At 38.0% G+C, this 21,827-nt stretch overlaps 1 protein-coding gene across 2 annotated transcripts in view; it reads left to right on the top strand.

Annotated features, from left to right (window-relative positions):
• CBLB (Cbl proto-oncogene B) overlaps window positions 1-12,241 on the top strand; it is a 128,211-nt gene extending 115,970 nt beyond the window's left edge. The window contains exons 18-19 of one of the 2 annotated variants that reach the window (XM_083854364.1): window positions 2,068-2,181; window positions 8,012-12,241. In XM_083854364.1, coding sequence (XP_083710490.1) covers window positions 2,068-2,181; window positions 8,012-8,274 — 377 coding nt within the window. In that variant the 3' untranslated portion in view covers window positions 8,275-12,241. The remainder of the gene's footprint in view (window positions 1-2,067; window positions 2,182-8,011) is intronic. The other variant, XM_083854365.1, reaches the window with a different exon arrangement.
• Window positions 12,242-21,827: the final 9,586 nt, after the last annotated feature.

The raw sequence follows: 21,827 nt of genomic DNA, 5'->3' as shown, positions 1-21,827 counted from the left end.
AAATTTTGTCTACAAAACTACATTGTGAACAGAGTTGCTAGGTCCTGAGGTTCTTAACCTATTTGCTAAGTCAGGTTTTCACCTATTAATCACTGTGATACATTCAGTTTGGTATTTTGCTTATAAAAGGTATGAAAAGTGTGTTTGCAATTTGTGATTTTTGTCTTTGAGTTGAAAAGACTTTGATTTTCAGGTTAATGAAGTTGAATACATGTGCTGATTATGATACAGATTACAGCAGGATTTTTGTGGGTTATAGTACATGTCTATTAAGTGTTTTGTTTGTTTTGTTTGTCTCTCTGGAAGCTTTCAAAGGATGTTACTGTCTCAAGTTTACCTTTTCTGTGAATATTTTCAGGGGTGATCTGTCTTGTGGCAGGGTTAGATATTGTCTTCCCCCTGTCTGTTTTTCTTAGAAGCTCTGTGGAGAGGGAGGAAATTAAATGCTATGGTGATAGTTTCACAGGAAGGCCAGAGTGTGGGTGACAAGCAGTCATGTGCAGCTGCATGATGGCCTGACAGGTTCTCCAGTGTTTGGCTGACCTGTGTGAGTAGAACTCACTGTGGAGTGAAAGGGAGCAGTGACCTTTTATGAAATGTTTTTTATTATGTATGTTTTGCTATCAGTCAAGGCCTGACATTGAGTAATTTGCCAAAGCTTTGTGTATTTTATAATGCAAATTCAACTCAGTGCGTTACTTTCTCATCTAAGTTGCTGAATGCATCCAGGTGAAAAGACTTCTGGCACATTACAGAATTTGAAGGTTGCTGTTCATAAATACAGTGTAGTTTATCTTCTACACTTCAGAATAAAAACAGTGTAATGTTCAGCAGTCTGGTCTAAATGGATGCCTCAATTGTATCATCTGATGCAGAAACACACACACTGCACTGTTCAGTTCTGATGGGAATGGAGAGGAAAAATAGGAGCCCTCACACACAGGTGCACACAAGCTACATCTGCCTGTGCCCAGTTCCCAAAAACATGCAGAATTTTAAATGTTTAAGTGTAACTTCCAGACAATCAAATAATGTCACTGATAGTGTTAAAAACATTTACTAGCTTTAAAATAAATATCTGGAATATGTATCTACAGCCATGTATTGTTCTTCGTATTTGCATAAGGAATACAATCATACAGCAGCAGCTCTCATTAATCTTAGCAGTGTATTGCATCTACTTAGGCATGCATGGTTGTGTGAATTGGTCTTTTTTTATTCATATGGTATTTCTAAAGCCATATTACTCACTTTGCATCTTGTCACATAATCTGTTGTAGAAGATTTATGATGAGTTTTTGATGATTGGTTTCCATACAAGTCTTGAGGGTGATTTCTCAGCTATCCATCAGAGCCTGTCAGATTAGAATAATAATCTCATCATCAACACCAGCAAAAAGTTACACTCACATACAAAACAAACACTCTGCAAGCACTGAGTCCAGAGCAGAAGCCAGATACAGGGTGATGTTGCACTTGCTCAGCGGCATCTTTGGTAGCCAAAGAAAAAGGAAAAGGAGGGGACAATATACCAGGATTGTTTATTTCTCTGATTTTTTAGATTTTGTCCTTGTAATATTTATCCATAGCTGGGACTGTGTGCATAGGAAATCAGCCCTGCAATCTTTGTGAACTGCAAAGCATAGAGGTGTAATGAAGCTCTAAGTAAACGGAATGTTTCTAATTTCTGGGATGTTTCTAATTGTGTTGCTTCAGGCACTGCAACCTCTTCCAGTGCTTTGCTTCCTTGCTTTCCCAGCCACAATCCCAGCAGCATCAGGGTTGGGTGATTGAAAAGCACCTCATGGATATGAAGAGACCAGAGTCAGTGCAGGACACACCACCTTAAGCCATGCTCCTGTGTTGGTCACTTCAGATCATACTTACATGTGTACTATGAACGCTGAATTTGGAGGTGTATGTGCATGTGCTGTCGGGGGACACCTCTGGTTTCATGGTTCCTCTCCATGATGGGGGGCTATTTTAATTTTACCTTCTGTGCTTCAACCTTCCCTCAAATAGTAATTCTGACTATTCTAAAACACTTTTTTTATTCTGGTATCACAGATCCCCATTTTGACCCAATAACTGGTCATGTTCCTTTGCCACCTGCTCGGAGAGGAGAAAATGCCAAAACAAATAGGACATCTCAAGACTACGATCAACTTCCTCCATCTTCAGGTAAGGCAGAAAACTGTTCTTGTAGAAAATTACAGTTGTATGAAGAAAATAACTTGCATCTATAAAGTTCAATGCATTTTGAACGCAATGACAAATTCATTGTCGTTCTGGGCAACAAATGGCAGTGGTAATCCTGCTTTGCAAGAGTATTAAATCATCAAAGGATAACAGAGACTGAAGTTCTGCAGTCGAGGTAGAAGTAGCTACTTCTTGTTCTTATTTTTTGAGAAGTGTTGAGATTTTCCTGACACGCTTCAAGCTCATAAGAGATCAGAAGTACAGAATGGAGCACAAGCATCTGATTTCCATCTTTGTTTCATTTCTCCTAAAGAAAAAAATAGTAGCTTAGCTCTCTAAAATATTATTATTTTCTGGGGTTTTTTTTTGCTAATATGTTTATCTGAATTTCTAAGAAGCTTTTAAGATGTTTCTTAATAAAACAGCAAGAATCAAAGCCACTTAAAATTCAGTCTTCCTTTTCAGTGGAACAGGTACAGTAAAAACAATTCCTCTGCCAAAGAAGTTTTGGTTTTCAGGCAACAAAAATTTAAAGGAAATCTATTAAGCAAATAAAAATAACAACAGTATTATGTGTGTTTCAAAGTACTTTCACCAGTTTTTAGACAAATATTCTGTTCTTTAGATGCACATGGTATATAGGAAAGGGGGAGGATTGGTCCAACCACATTATTTTGGTGTATGAAGAAACCATACAAGAAAAACCCCAAGTGATGTTTTGTACCATTAATCATTCTCCAGATAGATAAATTTGTGTGTAAAGACTTTTTATGAATAAAGAAAAGGACTTTAATCTTTCAGTTGCAATAATCACTGTTGTTCAATTGCAGCATTCCAAAGTGAAAAAAAACCCCCTATTTTTTAGTAATAATCACTTTCGTCTTCTCAGAAATACAGAGTTTCATGCTGCTGGGATATAGGGGGGAAAAAAGAGTAAATTTTGGTAACATAAATGATGGGAAATTTCTGTAGCTCTCTTCAGGTTTACTTATCTCTTAATGAATAGCAAAATTTTGAATTAGTGTGACACCTTTGGTAAATACTGTCTCTTTTGGGAGGATATCTTTACAAATGTAACTTTCCTCTTCTTGTTTCCAACTGTTGGAAGAGAAGAGTTTATAACACATGTTTTATATGTGGCATTAGGAGAGGTCGATTTGTCTTAAAATGCTCACTCAATTTATTCAAGGTGTTTTGAGCTCTCTTATAATGCAAATTATGACAATGATGTAACTACTTTAAAAACTGCAATTCTTGTACTTCTGGGGGTCAAACAATTTTAATTTTCCTAAATTACTGCAAGATACTTGGTAGTTAAGAACTTGGAGCTTTCTAGTGCTACTTAATACTTTTTGATCTGTGTTTCCCACAGCCATCTTCTAAAACACTCACGTGTCAGCTTTTGCTATAAATATCATTCTAAATCAGCATGATATGCAGCAAGATATTCCATTTAATTTCAATTAGATGAAAACTATGTGATAGATCATGTCATTCTCTTAATTGGAAAGTTGTTTTTACAGTGGCAGTAATTCCAAAGGACAGAACTGATGAGCTGCAGGATGAACTGGTTCACCTTCATCTATGATTTAAAAAGACAATGTAGAAAGTATAACTGTATTCAGAACTTTAGTTTTGCATTTATTCTGAACTAATCAGCTCACTTAAGAAATTCTTCATTTCAGTGCTTTTGTAAGGCGATTCTTTGAACTAGCTGAAAAAGAAATGGAGTTCACTCTAAAAATCTAATTATAATTTAGCCACGGGGTTCCTAAAGTAGCATGGGCAGTGCTTTAACTTCTCTGCTTCACTTTCACTGTTTTTAAGATTGCTGTTGTGATTTTTAACTTAATCCTTAGCCTCTACTGAGTAATTTATTCTAATTCAGGTATCCAGTATTGAGCACTTCAGAAATGGTACTCAGCCATGCAACCCATTCCCCCAAAGGCATGGCTTCTCAAGCTTCTTATAAACAACTGGTTAAAGTTATTACAAAAAGAGCAAGAAAAAGAGATAGGACTTGAGGGTGCTGTGGATGAGAGGCTGGACATGAGCTGGCATTCTGTCCTGGGCTGCACCCAAAGCAGGGCAAAGGAGGGGATTTGGCACCTCTGCTCTGCTGTCATGAGACCCCACCTGGAGAAATGCATTCAGCATTAGAAAGACATGGACCTGATAGTGTCAGTCCAGAGAAGACCACCAAGGGGATTAGAGGAATGGAGCACCTCTCCTGTGAGGACAGCCTGAGATCATTTGGATCATTCAGCCTGGAGAAGGGAAGGCTTTGGCGTGACCTAACTGTGACCTTCCAGTGCATGAAGGGAGTCTGAAACAAAGCGGGAGAGGAACTTTTTACCATAGCAGGTAGTGTCAGGACAAGGGAGAAATGAAAGAGACTAGATGAGATATCAGAAAGAAGTCCTTTACTGTGAGGATGGTGAGGCCCTGGCACAGGTTGTCCAGAGAAGCTGTGGGTGCCTCATCCCTGGAAGTGTTCAAGGTCAGATTAGATGGAGCTCTGAACAATCTGGTCTAGTGGAAGGTGTCCCTGCCCGTGGCAGGGAGGGGGGGGGTTGGAATTAAATTACCTTTAAGGTCCTTTCAAACCCAACCCATTATATTATCCTGTGATATTGCTAATAATTAGAATATTTCACCTAAGCACAGCCAGTAATAAGAGGGAAAGAAAGAAGAAAATAAAGCTTCTAATAGATAGAAGACTATCTATCTGATAGATAGATAGTGCTCTATCTTGCTGAACTTTGCTATTCTGTAAGATATAGATTCAAATGGTTGGTTAACTATATTTGCCTGCTGCCTATTCATTCACTCAGTTGGCCTTATGAAAACGCTTGCTTGCAGATTTGGATTCCTTTTACAAAAATATTATTCCAGGGTGTATTTCAATTAACACTAGAGGAAATAATGTAATCCACAGTGTTGCAAAATACAAAGATAGTGCCTAACAGGTTGATGGAGCAGTGTGTGCCATGGGTCCTTCCCTCACCTTCTCCCTGCTCTCCTTAGAGCACGTGTCCCCTGGGTGTGCTTTGTTCCTGTACCCCAGTTAGGTGAGGTGTAGCTGCTTGCCACTGTTCCACAGAGGGCCTTGCACAGCAGGCCTTTCTCATCTGCTTCTCTGATGCTCCTCTGTCTGTCTTGGTGAAAGACCAAGGAATCCAGGAGAAGCAGTGAGAGAGGAAAAGAAGGGCATTTCACAGCAGAGAGGAGCAGACAGTTGGCATCATTACAAACAGCCTCTCCCACTGTGCCACAGAGCTCTCACCACTTTTCCCATGCTTTTTAAACACTTATTAAATGAGCCTGTGTCTGCCTTTGTACTAACCCCTTACCTAAGGGTTCAATCTTGTGCTGAATTACAGAAATGTGAGCGGTGGAGGAAGCTGCACATGGTAGAAACTGTTAATTGAATTGCACAGTTAGAAAATCTATTGGAATTTTTAGTTAGACATTTATGGTGGCTGAAACATCAGAGGATGGGAGGTGAGGAAGGAAAGTCCTGCTTTAATACCTCTATCTCAGTGTCCAGATGGACGTGCAGCTTAGGCTTAGTATCTTTAAGCTCAGGATCCAATATGATACCCAGCTTTAGCTGAAATTTTACATGGATGTGAAGATATTGAAAGAGATGTCAGCGTTTAAAAAAATAATAATGGGAATTGAGAGAGAGTGCTGAAGATCTCATAGTATCTGTGCTATGGAGATGTCGCTGTAGTGAGAATAAAATGCTTCTGCTTCAGATTTGCTGACAGAATTAAAAATGACCTTTCTAAATGATGTGATTGCTTAACAAAGTGGTGTGAAAGCTTCAGCGAAGTGAAGGTTTTAAACAAGAAAAAACTTCAGTTTTAAGCCTGTATTAGACTGAGTCAAGCAAAAATATTCCCATGTAACACAAGCACAGGGAAGGATCTGATTTATGCATAAGGAATTTCTTCTGTACTTCAAGCCCAGGGGAAAATGTAAAGTTTGTAAATTAATTTTGTTTCATGCTGTATAGAAAGGAAGTCCGTAATGGAGGGTACATATTAAAACAGTTTGAATGTTTGTGAAAGAAAAATTATTGGTTTTAAATGATGTACCATTATTGTAAAGATAAAGAATAGTATTATTTTACAATTTTGAGTTTCCTAAAATAAGTGAACTGAGAAATTTGGACTTGCTTCTGATTCAGTTTTTAGTGATTAACTGCATTTCCTGGGCTATAGTTAATTTCTCAAACAAATGTTTCATGGATCTTCCACACCTTCATAGCATGTTGGATCTACTTCAGAATGTTTATCATTTACATCATTCTTTTTATCTTCAGAGAGAAAAAAAATCAAAACAAATATGAAGTAACCCTTAGTACCTGTAGGTCTTAGCCCCTTAGTGAAAATCTTTAATCAAATTTCTTTCACCCATTTTTTATATGAGTATCACAATCTTGCTAAAGATACTATTAACTCTCTGAATTAAGAAGTGGAATTAAATTTCATAGTAACATGCATCCAAATTGATGGAAAAACTAACTTGAAAGAAAAATGCACCTGCGTTAGACATGCTCTTGTGTGAACTGCTATCGTTTATCTGAGGTGTTTCATGCACTTGGTTGAATTATAGTTCTCTCTATCCAGTGTTATGATAAGGATACACCAAGAATACTGGAAATATAACATTTCTTCCATGCCTAAAGAACTATCTCTGAAGTACTTAACACTGGAAAATGCCACTGCTTTCAGTGTAAGTAAACAGAAAGTATCACAGCCAGAAATTCCTCTAATTTATCTATCAAAGTCACTGTTGATAGGACTTGTTAAAACCCTTTTTGAGGGATTAAAGACTTTTTAATTTTTTTAATACTTTGCTCTTGAAAGTGTTTTCTGCGCTGTGCCTGCTTGTATTTAAGCTTCTTATTGTGGAATCAGTGAGGATAAAGGCATTTCAGTAAAGTACCAAGTTTACTTGAGCACGAAACTCTTGACTCTGAGAAGATTAGTAAGTTTGAATATTAGCTTTTCTTCACCAGCACATCATGATTCTTAGTCACCAGCACTGACTGTGAAGGTAACCTTTCCACAGAAAATAAGGAATCAGGAGATGTTTCCAAAGGGAGCCTGGAGAGGAAGGAATGTGTTCTGTTCTCATCATGGGAATAACTAGGCTAGAGGTCTTTCTGAGAAGCCACTTATTTATGCACTTATGTGTAGCTGCTGTGCATGAAATGAATAGCAACTGAATTAAAAGAATCTGCAAGATTTTTCTCCTTCAAGTGTATTTGTCTGGATTCCTCTTCTACAGAGCTTATGGTCCTCAATAAAATTGTGATCAAATTTGTGTTTGGATTTTGCTTATTTGTTTTTGTAGGGGTTTTTTTTCTTGGGCTTTTTGTTTGTTTGTGAGTTTTTTGTTACTTAGTTTTGTTGGTTTAGATTTGTTGGTTTTTTTGCTCAGAAGTTCTCAAGCTGTGGGTTGAGAGTGGATAGCATTTAAGAGTTTGACTGGCTATTTTCACTGTCTTTGCTGTTCCAGCATACTCTATTTTTCTTCCAACTTCAGATGATCCAGATTGTAAATTGCATGTTTCTATCATATTATTAAAATAGTACATTGCTACATTATTCCCATTTAGGATGTTCTTGAGGACTTCAACTTCTGTCAAAATTTTAAAATTATCTGTATTGATTAAGTAAAATATTTCTTCAAATTCCTTCAGAATTTTACTTTTAAAACAGCTTCATGGGGTTTAATCAACCTATAACACAGTCTTAGGCTCATTTATAATGATTTTTATCTCTTTTATTTGAAACAGATGGTTCACAAGCACCAGCCAGGCCCCCTAAACCACTTCCTCGGAGAACTGCACCAGAAATACATCACAGGAAAGCATACAACTCTGACAGTTCCATGGAAAACGTGGATGCAAAAATTGCAAAACTTATGGGAGAGGGCTATTCCTTTGAAGAAGTCAAGAGGGCACTTGAAATTGCCCAGAATAATGTTGACGTGGCCCGTAGTATCTTAAGAGAGTTTGTCTGTTTTCCTCCACCAGTCTCCCCACGTCTCAATCTATAGCAGCATCAAGATTCTCTTGGAGTGTATGAATTCTACAGATACAAGTGTGGATTGGGGAATGAGAGGAAGAACAGAGTGGAGTATTTTTCTTCCATCCTTACCAGAAGGGTGTTTGTTTCCAGCCGTTTATCAAAGGCTCCTGGCTGCTCTGATCAAGACTTATAAATATGCTGAGGCTTATGTATTTTTGCTAGCCATACTTTTTTAAATCAGGGTTGAACTTACAAAGTAATTTAAAAAAAGTTTACTTCCCTAGAACTTTTAATCTGTGAAATGCTTTTTCTTGTTTACAAGTTACAGTTTTCTAGTTTGTGCCTGTACTATGTCTTGTTCATATTCCCTTGTACTTGTGGTCAGTTCTGCTGTAGCATTCCCAACAGTTTCCATGCTGACCACTCCATCAACTAAATCATCATTTTCCAGAAGTTCTGTGTTTCTTTTGGTCTTTTTTTTTTTCTTTTACAAGATGCTTTAATTGTTTTTTGCATTTCAGCTCATCAAATGCAAAAAGTATGTGGCCTTCACTACTGATTTTTTTTTTTCTGAGATTCCTTTGCTTTTGAGAGAGGAAGTATCTGAATGTAAAACACATTATTCTGTGAACTGCCTTTTTAAAGGTATTTTGACATTAATGTTGGGCAGCTTTCTGTCAAACAAGAATTCCATGACTTGTAGTCTCAAGGTCTTTTATATACAGTTTCCACAAAGAAATCCCAACCAACAAATAAAACACTTCATGCAGCAGTGATACTGAGTTTTCATATGTAAAATCTCTTTCAAATTTGAGTATTTGATTGCAGATGTTCACAAAAAGCCAAATGCACATGATAATACTGTGTTTTGATTACACACTAATGGCACCACTTCTTCATGGCAAGACTAAAAGGAATCTTTTTCAATTATATTAAAGGTATTCAGGTAAATTTCAGTTCTAGATTCAGTAAATTAGAATGCGGTTAATGTTTTGTTTGAGTGATTATCCTGTGGTTCATTGTGGCTTGGATCAGTTTATATTAACTTGGAAACTTTAAATCTTTGATGCACTGTTAATTCCTAATGCTACTGTAGCAATATTTTTTGCAAAGTTCTTTAGTAATCTCCTCCCTCCCCTGTACACTTTATAATCCTCAAGGATGTGTTTAACACCTAAATTCATTCACTCACTTTCCAGCTCCTTAGTTGGAAATACATTTTTGCTTTACTTGGTTAGTGATACTCCAAACTTTGACATTTTATTTTTGAGCCTAAATTGATGCAAGCCAATCTTCATCTTCCTGATTTAAAAAAGAGAGAGAGAAGACAACTCTCTTCTGAGTACTTTGAAAGTTGAGTCCAAATATTTTCAGAACAATTCTTAAGAATGCTGCTTTCTTGGTTTTTTTTAGGAAACTTGGAATTTTATTTCTTATTCTATTGAAAAAATAAAACCATGTGGTAGTTAGGATATTTTTTCTCATTTTGAGATGTGACAAGTATATGAAAATTTTCAGTGTGCCAGGCTGGGTGTGAAGTATATATTCATTATTCCGTCTCAGATGTTAGTGTTCTCTTTCAGTCTGAGCAAGTGCTGGAATTTGTATCATTTACAGGATCAGATCTCATCAGCCAATGCATTCGTTGTAAAGATGTTTTTAAAGGCAGCACGTGGCTGAACTGCAGGATTTGAAGTAACTGAAAACACCCATTGGAAATTACTGTGCTATCTCAAAGTCCTGTTGTTTCATCAAAATCTTATTCTTAAAACTAATTAAATTATTTTGTACCATCACAAAGCATAGTATAGATATTGTTAATCTGCTGCAGTGATAAAAGATGATCAGGAGAATGCAGGGTATAGGGAAGAGCTGCTGCTCCATTTGGATTTAAGCAAGTGCTTCTGAGTTTATGTTCCAGGAAAAGACATTTGCATCTTCCTGTAATTGTTCATTCCTCAAGTACAGTTTAGAAAAAGTTTTGGTGTAAGTTATATTCTGTTCTTTTGGCTCAAATTAATCTCTTTCCTCTCTTTTGGGAGAAAATTTTGTGCAGTATTGAACCTTCCTGTTCATTTGGTTTGTTTGCTACATGACTGTTGCAAACAGCATTTTAGCTAGCATTTTAGCTAGCTATGAATTGAAAATGATTCATGCTATTAAATTATACACTCTGGTTGTTCTGGAATTACTGAAATGAGGTTCTAGCAAAGCTGCCAGCATAGCAATGATGACAGTGAAAAGAAGAGCACTTTACAAGGATGAACAAACAATCTGCAGATTGAGTTTTGAAATTTTGAATTGTAATGAAGAACTCATTTTCTCTCTTTTTATGCAGCAGCTTAGTATAAATTACATCCTTATATTTCAATTAGAGGCTGGAACTGCTGCTTGATAGATTAAGGTTTTTAAAGTTTTCCTTCTTTCTGGTTGTGACCACCAGTGACACTTTTTTTTATTATGTGTTAAAAAACCAAACTTGATGAGAAATATTCTGAGTGGTAACTTGAAAAGAGTTCCATCAATCTTTAAATGAGTGTGCTAATAACACTTCTAAATAGTGGAACGTGCAGACTGTTTCAAACCTGTTTTGGTTAGCAGTTTTAAAGTCAAACAGCAAAATTGCTTTGCTTGAGTGTTGATGTTTACTCTGCAGGAATTAATAGGCTTAAAATAAATTAATCTGGCTGTAGTATAGATCTCTAAAGACATACTTCTCTAAACATATTTTGAATCTTTGAAAGACTTAAGGGTTTTGAGCTTGGCAGTGTGTTATGCACTTACATAACTTTAAGGAAGACTGACTTGAATGAGAGTGCTTGGATGAACAAAGTTGTTAAACTCAGAAACATTTGCAGTCTTTAGACCATCCTTGTGTTGTCTGTTGGCCTCACCTTTTCTCTCCTTTTGGCTAAATTGCTGCATTTTGAAGAAATTGGCTGAATCAGAAGTTGAGCAGAGCAAGTGGACATCGGCAGCAAAGATCTTTTCTGAAGGCTATAGGAAAAAAATAAATCATGTTAAAGGAAGCTAATATAATTAGCCATGTTAATGGCTTGTCTGGAACCCTAAAATGGCCACTGGTAAAATTTGTTAATGTCCAGTATCTCAAGAGTGCATCTGGCACAGCTTTTTTATAATGTGAATTTAGGAAGTTTTGTACCAGGATCATTTCTTCTATTGTATTTCTCTCATTTTCAGCTTGAAGCTTTACTTTGCACTGACAACTCTGACCTGAAAGCATTTAAATTTGTGTCTTAAATATTGACAAATTTTGAAGCAAATGAACACCGTATTCAAAGCAAATTCAGGTGCTACCTGATGACCTGGAATTAAACGCTTTTAGGAGTGACTTCTTGAAAAAGGACTTCAGCAGTTTCCATTTTGAAGGATTTTCTTTCAAAAAACTATTTTATCTGAAAATGCCTTTTATAAACTTGTCTAACGTGGCAAATTTAGTGATGTGTTCAATTAATTTATATTTTATTCAACATTCTTTTTAAATTTTGGTTATTATGTATGCTCAAGTTCTTTATCTGTTCATGTAAGGTATTTTATAAAATTAATGTTAAGAGAATGTTGGTTTGGTCCATGATTTTTCAAGACTCTGTCTCTCTGTTGTTGAATATTATCACTTTTCATCTGATGCTTTAGCAACATAGCCTGTCCTGTGTAGGGGCCTTAAAAAACGTTGTTTTGTAAGCCACAAAAATGAGGCCTTGCTCTAAAATAAGGTGAATCATTGCATTGAGACACGTGCTTCATATCCCCATACATTACTTCATTTCTAAATTTCAGTAGTAAAAGTTAATAAATTGGCAGTAATTTTGGAATGTGCATGTAAAATAGTTGTATGGCAGAAAGATGCTAACCATTAAATATTTAGAATCCAAAGTGGTGAACACATAGTCCGACTGTATATTAATTTGCAGGATGTTTTTTTCCTGAAGAAAATTACAATTAGCTGGCACTGATTTATTATTTTTTTAATATCCTGTGCATTTACATTCTCAAGCATTTTACTCTTAATGTCAAAAATATTTTAGCTAAAATGTTTTGAATTTTTTTTTTCTATTACTGTATCACAGTATTCTGGAAAAAGTTTAGAAAATTGAACCCCTCTACTGTGCATGACAATACAACTGTTGCTACTTAAACGCCAGTGCTGTTTCCTGCAGTTGGATTAGACCTTCAGTGCTGAGATTTTAATGGTACTTTCTTCAGTGTCTTAAATCCTTGTCCACTGTGTATGTCACTAGTCATATTGCCAATTAGAGGATTTACCTGTTTAAGATACTTGTCTTTAGTATTACATTTCTGTCATTTTTACTCTTCTTATGTGAAAGTTAGGTGTTACTTTATTGCGTTACAAGCAAATTTTAGCAGCTTGGTGCACTATGAATGTTCCAGGAATTTTTATTTGATAGACCCAATCATGATTCTGTACAAGATACCTGCTTCCATTTATCAGTGTCAGTAAGTTTCCATCAGGAAATTGAAAAGTCTAGATTTTAAAACACTATGTGTTATTGCAAACATCCCATCTGGCATAAGATGATTTAGTGTCTAGCAGTGGAAAGTCTTATTCAGAATAAATTCTGATTCCCAAATCTTAATCTTAAATCACAAAATAAATCTTAAATTTGTGAAACTTAATTGCATAAACATCTTGAACTCAAAGGAACTTAAGGAACTTAAAAGACTCAGAATGATGGGACTTATGACAAGATTCTTGCTTCGTAGACCTGCCGGAAGTAAAAGCATAAACCCGTTGAATAGTGATCTACTCACTGTGAAGCTGCTTGCATCTGTCTGCATCTGTGAAGGAATCAGCCACTCCAACTACAACAGTACTGCTTGGAAAACAGCATTATTTATTGCAGTAAGTGCCACAGTAGCCAGCAGGATGGCAGAGGAGCAGGTAACTAGGCGGAAGGAGATAATTTTGTAATAACAATCCAAGCCCCTCTCTCCTGTTGCCGTGTAAGATTTAGCTAGTGTGAATTGCTGAGAGATGTAGTGCACATGAAGGAGTGCTTGTTATGATTTTTCCACCTTTCAGGTTACAGTGTTCCTCTCCAGGGCAGTGTCCTCCTCTGAGGACAGTGTGTCTTATTTAGAAGTCACACTGTTTAGGAATAGGATGCCAGGGTTTTAGCAGCAGAGGGAAGTGTGAAATAGCATTCTGCTCAGAAAGTGTTTCCATGCTAGCGAAAAAACCAAAAGCTTTATAAGGATTTCAGTGGAAACACCTCTGTTTTTAAGCTCATCCTCTTGGCTTTTGAAGGATGTGTGTATGTGTACTGAGGTGCATGTGCTGGTCTGGTGGAGCTTGGAGGAGAGAGGATGATGCATGATGCCAGCCTGGGGAGTTCAGACCTAGGCTGTAGTAATCATGTTACAAAATACCTGCTCCTTTTTAGGTAGCTGATTCTGCACAGTAGCCAAGCTACTACAGTGATCCATGTTTTACAAGGCAAGTTTCTGTCCCTGTGTAGCTGGGGAGGTGCATACATTTACTCCAAAATAGAGAGCTTGGCTCTGTGCACCTGTGTAGTGACAGGGCACTGAAAGTAATATCTGCTCCCTAGTTCTCATTAGACCACAATGCAGAAATTGCCCTTGGAGAATTCTTTTTAATTTGCTAATGGAATGTCATTGAATTTCAAATTATTTACAAACATAAGTAAATTTACTTCATTAGCCTTTCAGAAATACCTGAAGGTGTAGTGGCTGGTAGTTTTCTGAAGTTATTAATTTGCTTGAACATGTGACTCAAGTGTTTCCTCTTGTTTACATTTTTTTGTTACCAATTTATTGTAGTCCATGTGAAATTCTTGGGCCTTAAATTAAAGGCTTTTATTCTCTTTTCATTAAGGCTGTTGTCAGTAGTACCTTTATTACCTAGGCTCATGCATTAAAATCCAAATTATCCTGTTCTCCTATGGCCCAGTTTGTGCTATGTTCAGGCTGACCTTTGTCTCACAATGGATGCATCACTGTGCATCTTCATCTGCTCTCTCTGTTTTTATCTTATCCCACCCCAAATCTCTTCAATGATGTCAATCACCAGCACATCGTCCTTCTCTGTAGTGATGGACAATTTACAGTTTCCTATCTCAGCTTTCAACCACATCTGTATTTTTTTTCTTCAGAGGTCCCTCATAAAGTGTTCTACTGGCCTTGTCTGACTCAGTGGTCATACCCATTCCCTGCACTGTATCCAAATGGCCCCTTTGAACATGGTCATCCAAAATGGATTGAGAATTCTGTGAAAAAGCCTGTTTTCTTTATTATCACTAGCTTTTTTTCCTGTTCCCTTCTTGACCTTGAAGAGCACTCTTGTGTTTCATGGTATACTTGTCAGGGATGAAGATGAAATCCACTTCTTATTTCAACAGATCCCCTATTTTGCTCCTGAGATGTGAAAAGAAACCAACACAGAGATCATCTGCTAGTAACAGTTCTATTTGAGATGAGTTGTGTCTAAATATATAGGAGTTAAGAAGTTTGTCCAATGAATTTGATTTGTATCTTGAAAAGTCAGAAATACATTTGTTTTAGTACTAATTGAGGAGCAGGTAGAAAGGATGAATTTTACAAGATGTGTCAGTGAAATTGGGCACTTACTTGAAGAGAAAGGTAATTCATTACCATGAGTGGCCAGGATAAAAGATTGACCTTTGAAATCAAAGAAATAAATATCATTTTGCTTGAAAATTCTCACACAGAGAAGGTAGAAGCACTGCCTCTGAGTGATTCCATCAGTGGCCTCCAAAAGACTTCTATTCCTCATTTGTCAGGTAGCCTTGCCCATATTTTGGCTGTATTGGTGACAATTTTGTGGCTTTTTAGGTGACCCAGTATCTGTGAGCATGACCAGAGATAGAAGGTTTGTGGGTTTGTATGCTGCTGCCTGGGGGAGGGATACACATTATAGTTTTCCCAGTTTCTAACAGAAATGGGTGAATTCCATTAGGTCTCTCACAATCTACAAGTGTAGATTGCTCACCTGGACGAGATCCTCCAGAGACAGAATGGCTGATGGTGAGGGAAAGGTTGAGAATGTCCAACCTGGCTGAGCAAGGAGGTGACTGTGATAACTGGTTATATCTTGAGGGAGCAGGGATGTTGTGTAATGGAAACAGGAGGCAAGGGAATCAGATGAGAAAAGATGGGTGGACATCTGCTGCAAACTTAAGGCAGTGTTATAGAGTGTGGGTGGAGGGGGTAATTTGATTTGTGGTGTACAAGGGTGCACTTTAGTGGAGGAAATCTTACTTGCTGTGCTTGGGCAGAACATAGTTACATGAAGAGGGCCTTATGCTCCTGGATGTATCATTCCAGAGTGATCTGTGCCATAGTTAACACCCTTACTTTAGTGTTTGTCCTCACACCACTGCTCCTCACACACACCACCCCCACCCTTGCTGTGGTCTGTGGCACAGCTCTGAAATTCTTTGTGGCAATCTGCTCAGTCAGTTCTCATAGAGGCATTTTTTACCTGTGATTTGAAGTGAGGTTTCCAGGCCCTTCAAGGCTTGTCCTATGTGTTTTGAGGTTTAGCTTAAGCAGGAAGACTATTAGCAATAAACAAACCTTGCTTAGAGTTACGCAGACTTGTCTTCATGCATTGGCATCCTTTCCTTTGATGTGTTGGTGTTGCTGAACAAACAGGCTCCAAGATTACTAGGAGGGGCAGAGCCTTGATTATATCTGAGCTTTGTTTTTAGGATACTGGCTGACCAGGGCATTGCTGCAGGCTGTGAACCTGCCATCAGACTGACTCTTGGTTGCCTTTTTATCCACATTCCATAACAATTTGTAAAGGCCTGAGACAGAATTGAAATTGACTGTGGCTTCATGCAAAAATGTGGGTATGCTTTGCACTTTTTGTAGCGGTGTAACTTGCTGTGTTCATGTGTGGTGCCATGAGCATAATGCTGTAAAACTCCAGCTATCCTGAACCCCGTGTCATTTCCATGCTTGTTCAGTGGTTGCTGTGCTCTGCCTTGTGAAGTACACTCATCTCCTCTGATGGGGTGCACAGGACCAAGGCTGGTTCCTTGCTAGGGATGAGCACAGCAGTGTGGAGTAACAGCTCGTACACAGAGACTCCTCTTGATGTACAAACTACTTCAGCAATGTGGATTGATTTTCCTTGATTGGTTGAGCTGAAATTTATTTTTCAGTGATCCACCCTATGGGACCTTGTATTATTGATACTGTATCATCGTTGTATTTGAGCTTTCTCCATTACAGCAATATCATGCTGTATCATGCCTCTTGAGGCTGCCTGGTCTCCCTTTCAAGACAGTAGGAAAGTCTGTCAGGAGAGCTGTATGAGATGCATGGAGTAAGTCTAGTTGCCTGATTTGGTAGTTGCATGTTTGTGGGAGAAAAGGGACTTCAGGAGAAGCATACTTTTATCTGTTTATTTATTTAGAGAATAGGTTTTGTTGTGAAGAAATTTTTATATTCAGTTTTTGGAAGCTATGGCATGTGTCTTTAAAAACAGAAAAGTGCTAGCGCTCAGCAGTGGCTTTGAGGGAGCTGCATATCCTCCAACTATTCTCTTTTGTTGTTATTTCTTGGTTAATAAACAAGTCTGAAAACTTCTGCTCCCTATACTTCCTGACATGATGCCAACTTGCTGGTGCTTGTTCAGCAGTTACACTGTTTGAACAAGACTTTGTTGTTAATCTTTTGTTGGCACGTCAGCGACAACAGGATAAAAAGGTTTCTCAAAGGAAATGGGAAGGAGCATTGTGACAAAGGTATCTCCAAAGGAAGAAACAGAAAAAATATGAAGAAAATATTCTTATGAGAAAAGAGAAAAAAAAAAAACAAAACGGAAGACAGAAGAGGGTTCATTTGATGAAAAACTTTCTCCAGAACTAAATAAGAAGTGTAAATACCATCATCAGCTAAAACACAAATTGGGAGGGGGGAGAGGTGTGTGTGTGATACATCATAATAATTCCATTTAATGCTGCTTTAAATTAAGAATGAGTCTCAGAAAGAAAGGGGGTCTCTTTTGTTCTTTATGTTCTAATGAAAATATGTTTAGTTAACGTCTAAGTTTAAAAAAGATTCACAAAATTAGGTGGTTTGAAATTGATAGTGAGAAGGTTCACCAAGTCTTACAAATGAATGACTAATCAAAGAAAATTTTGTCATTTGGCAGTTTTGTATCCAAGCCCAATTTGGAACCTGCTAAATCTAGAAAATGTTGAGACCTTACAGGTTACTTTGAAATGGGAGATTGTGGATTTTTTTCCTCAGAATTGAAATCTGGCTTTCACTTTTCAGTGCAGTTGTGGAAACAATTTTCCAGCTACAGAGCAGTGATGATTTTACTATGCTTTATGCTCATGACTGGCAATAAACCATACAGTCATCAGGCCCAAATATAATGAAATTATGTTGGAGGCAATTGTGATACCTCAGTTTCAGGTGGTCCAGTTTCAAAGGTGACTTCCTTGTCATCCAACATATTTTAAGATTTCCTGATGCGCTTAAAACAACCTGTGCACCCAAAATCCATAGCTGCTTTTTAAACCTGTTTATCCAGAGAAATGCTGTAATATGCCCTTGGTGAGTGTTCCAGTGTGTAGAAGGCAGAAGGGAGAGAGAACGGAGGGAAGTGCCCTCTTTCTAGTTCTATATCTTTATAATTAATCTCTCAAAACTGCACAGGTTTAGTGAGATCTCTTTGCAAAAGTTTTATTTTATGTGGTACTAGTAAAGCTTGTCTGAGTTTTGTTGCTAAAGAAGTACAGCTTATGTGCATTTTCACTCTGTTTAAATACAGAAACACATCTAGAGGCTGCAGAAATTTGTGAGCCAGGCCAGTAGGGCAGTTTAGGAGAGCACAAAGGAGAGCACTGCTTCTGCATTTCTATAAGAAACTCGGGAACAAATTGGACAATACTTAATTTGCATGTCTGCTGAATAACATGTAGAGAGAAGGAGACTCCCAGAAAACCAGCCTATAATGAGCTAGGAAATGCTTGCCTGATCTCTGGGCTGCATGTCAGCTACTTTGAAGCTGCAGCGGGCTTTCTTGGGTTGCAGAATAAGAAGGGGAAAGTCCTTAAGACTTTGGCACTTTTTTGCATTCTACATTTACATCAATGAATTGAGCTTTATTTAAACCAAGGGATCTGTTTTACAAAGCCATATCCTGACAAGAGGAAATGTTGCTAGGACTGGCCTTTGAGTTTAGAGAGGAGCTGGATTTTGAGAGTGAACCTAAAAAATGCCAGATAAAGACAATGACTGGATATTTGGTTGTCTGGGTTTGAGGGGGAGAGGGCTGAAAATTATTTTCAAATATTTTAAGATAAGTTCTCCTCCTTTATTCTTTATTCTCCTTCTCCAAATTCTGTTGACTAAAATCCATGGTTTCTGAGGTATGTCACTGTTCCCTTCCTCATTGTGAAGGGGAGACTATGTTCATTTATGAAAGCTCTGTCAGATTAATTCAGGGAGAATAGGGAGGGCAGGAGGAAGAAGAGGGAAAGAGGGTTCCACAAGAGTAGTTTTAAAAATGCTTTGAAAGCTATTTTAGGAATGGGGATGCTGGAAGTCACATACATAGAGGCATCCTTTAGATGTAAAGCAATACCCTTGTGGCAAGCAGTAAGAAATGAAAATGGTTTATGTCTCTAAGAAACAATCTCAGTAATTTTGCTGATGCTTTGTTTATGCTGTAAGAGCATATTGTTTCTCGAGGAGCATAGTTGTAGCTTAATTGTATAATTGGAATTTAAATACACATCATAAGTGTAGCTCGTTTATTTGCGCTCTTGAAAGTGAAAGTTGGTGCAATGCTGGAGGTGGCAGAGTGGAAGCTGCAAAACACCTACTCCTTCTCATTTCTAGAGAGTAAGAAATTTCCCCTTTCCACAACTGGGCCGTGAGCATTGGCAGATAGGCCAGTCTGTAAATGATGGAGTAAAGCATTGCAGGCTCAGTTTTGTTGATTTTCCAAGCTCTGTTACGCAGTGATTTTTTGTCATTTCGCAAAGACAAGAACTTGATCAGTTCAGTTCAAAGGGAGAGTCAAACCGTCATGGGTTCAGCAGGAGATGTCATGACAAGTTCAGGGAGTAGATGAAAATAGTGGCATTTGCCTCCCTGTGCTGGGAAAACAAAATTCATGTGGGCCAGGGGACAGAACTTCTCATTATGTCGGTGACTGCAGTTTGTTTCCTTTCTCCCTTAGCTGTTCTTTCTATTTTGCTTTAATAGTTCTCTTCTGTTTATCCAGACTTTCTGTGATGCAGACTTTCTGCAAGTAGCAGTGTTGCCTATGTGAGGAAAAACTTCTTGACAGGGTTTGTTGAGATAGGACAAGGTAACATTTTAAACAGAAGGATTGATTTATATTAGGTTGAAGGAAGAGGTTTTTTAAGTGAGGGTAGTGAGACACTGGAAGGTGAGGTTGCTGTGAGAGGTGATGGATGCCCCATCCTTGGAAACATTCAGGGCCAGGTTGGATGGGGGTCTGAATATCCTGCTCTAGTGGAAGGTGTCTCTGCGTATTGCAGGAGGAATTGGACTAGGTGGCCTTTAAAGGTCCCTTTCAACCCACAGCTATTCTATGAGTCTGTGATTGAGGCCATATAAGGGTGGAAAGTTTTATGCAAAAGCAGATCCAAAGAAGTTTGCATTATGGTTAAGGAGCCCTGTTCAAGCAGTTTGGACTCCAGCTCTTGCTGTATGTTTCTGTTTCTTAGGCTTCTATCAAAATACTGAAGTCAGTAAAGGCTGACTTCTCTGTGACTCACTTCTATTGATTTAAAAATGAAATCAATAGAAATAAAGTAGATACGCCAAAAACCTTCATGATTTGAAATGAAAGGCAATTAAAAGATGATGATCTGGGCTAAAATCATTAGAAGAGATTTATGCTCTAATTAATCTACATATCTTGTTTCTATTAAGCTTTTTCCTAATATAATAAAGCCAACTTTGTTATTCCACTCTGACCTTTCCTCAACCAAATTTCTACTGCCTCAAAGTCAGGAGTCTAACTGCTGGGAATTTTTTTTGTCCTATGCACCTCAAAACACATGGAACTCCATGAAGAAGAAAGTGTCAGGATGTTGACATTAAATTCAGTGCTTTTGGCATGACTTTTTTCATCATATTTGGGAGATAAGAGAAAACATGGAAATTAAAGACATATTGCTGTCATTCTTGCTATTTATCTGATCCTGGATAAAAATCATGTTAGAGTGGTGAGACACTAGTGAACTAGATGCTGGAAAAGTGGAAAACACTAGAATAGAAATAGAAATAGAAATAGAATAGAATAGAATAGAATAGAATAGAATAGAATAACAAGCCTTCCACCAATGATTTTGTCCCTAATGTGAGGCAAAAACATGAAATAAATTTGTAAATAAATTCCTATTGAAATATAAAATAAGGATAAGACAAGGGAAAAATTGAGAAAATAGCCATGTAGGGGACTACAAGCAAGTACCTTTCTTGACAGGTACTATTTCTTTTATACTCACTTCAACTTCCTCAGTCTCAGGCTCTATATTTTTCTCTTGTTTCATCTTCTAATCTTCCCTCATCTCTTCTATTTGCTTATTATTTCTCTGTTACTAAGATTTTCCTCAGAAATGTTGAAATCCTATCTTCCCACTCTTGCTGGCTCTTGCAGCTTAAGCACCACAGCTGCCAAGAGACTGTGCCTACTTCTTCAAGATCCTGACATGTCACACGGTGAACTGTCTCCTCCTTTACAATTTTTGTTGCCCAGGGACATTCAGTGACAGTAACACTCTGCTTCTTTCTTGCCCCTTCTGTCTTCCACAGTGAGCAAATGTCTCATTAGCAGCTGTTCATTAGCTGTTCCCTGGCTGTTTGTGCCAGCCTGAAGTACCTGGCCAGCTCTGTAAGTGCCTTTAAGTGCAGTCATCCCTTGCCTGCACAAAGCATCGATGCTGTGTTGAGACCATTAAGCTTTTAACTGTGTCAGTGGTTTGTCTTTTTTTCTTGGCTGGAATCCTACTTGCCTGTGTGTTTCCACAGTTCTGTCACCTCTGCAGTGTGGTGCCGAATGGTAACTCCTGATCCACAGGCAAAATGCTCTGGGGGTGTGAAGGTGTGAGATCTCTGAAGGTAAACTCCTGGGGGAGGAAGGCACACAGTGTGGGCAGGCACAGCTGCTGAGGACTTGGGCTGTGCCATCAGTGGATCAGGCTGTGGCTGCTCTGTGGTGATGATGGCTGCTGTTTGAGACAGTGCTGATGGGGCTGCTGCTGACCTGCCCTGGTTCCCTGTTACCTTTTTTTTTTTTTTTTTTTTTTTGTGTTTCTTTGGTTGATTGGTTTTTGTTTGGTGAAAATGCAGATATTAGCATGTCCTGTGGTAAAGTGTGCTAGACAGGAAAGCTGTGGTGATACCTGTCTTCCTGAGGTGAGTCTGAAGGTGGAAATGATAGAAACTCATCTACTATTCTCCATAATCTCTGTCAACAACATGTAGGTTCACTTTCAAACTTTCACACTGAACTGGGCATATAATAACCAGTTCAAATATATAAGAGCTTGTAGATAG

The sequence above is a fragment of the Zosterops lateralis genome, assembly GCF_965231275.1.
Source record: "Zosterops lateralis genome assembly, chromosome: 2".
In the NCBI taxonomy this organism is placed as follows: Eukaryota; Metazoa; Chordata; class Aves; order Passeriformes; family Zosteropidae; genus Zosterops; species Zosterops lateralis.
Note: the sequence above shows the minus strand (reverse complement) of the source record. Positions and strands in the feature narration are given on the sequence as shown.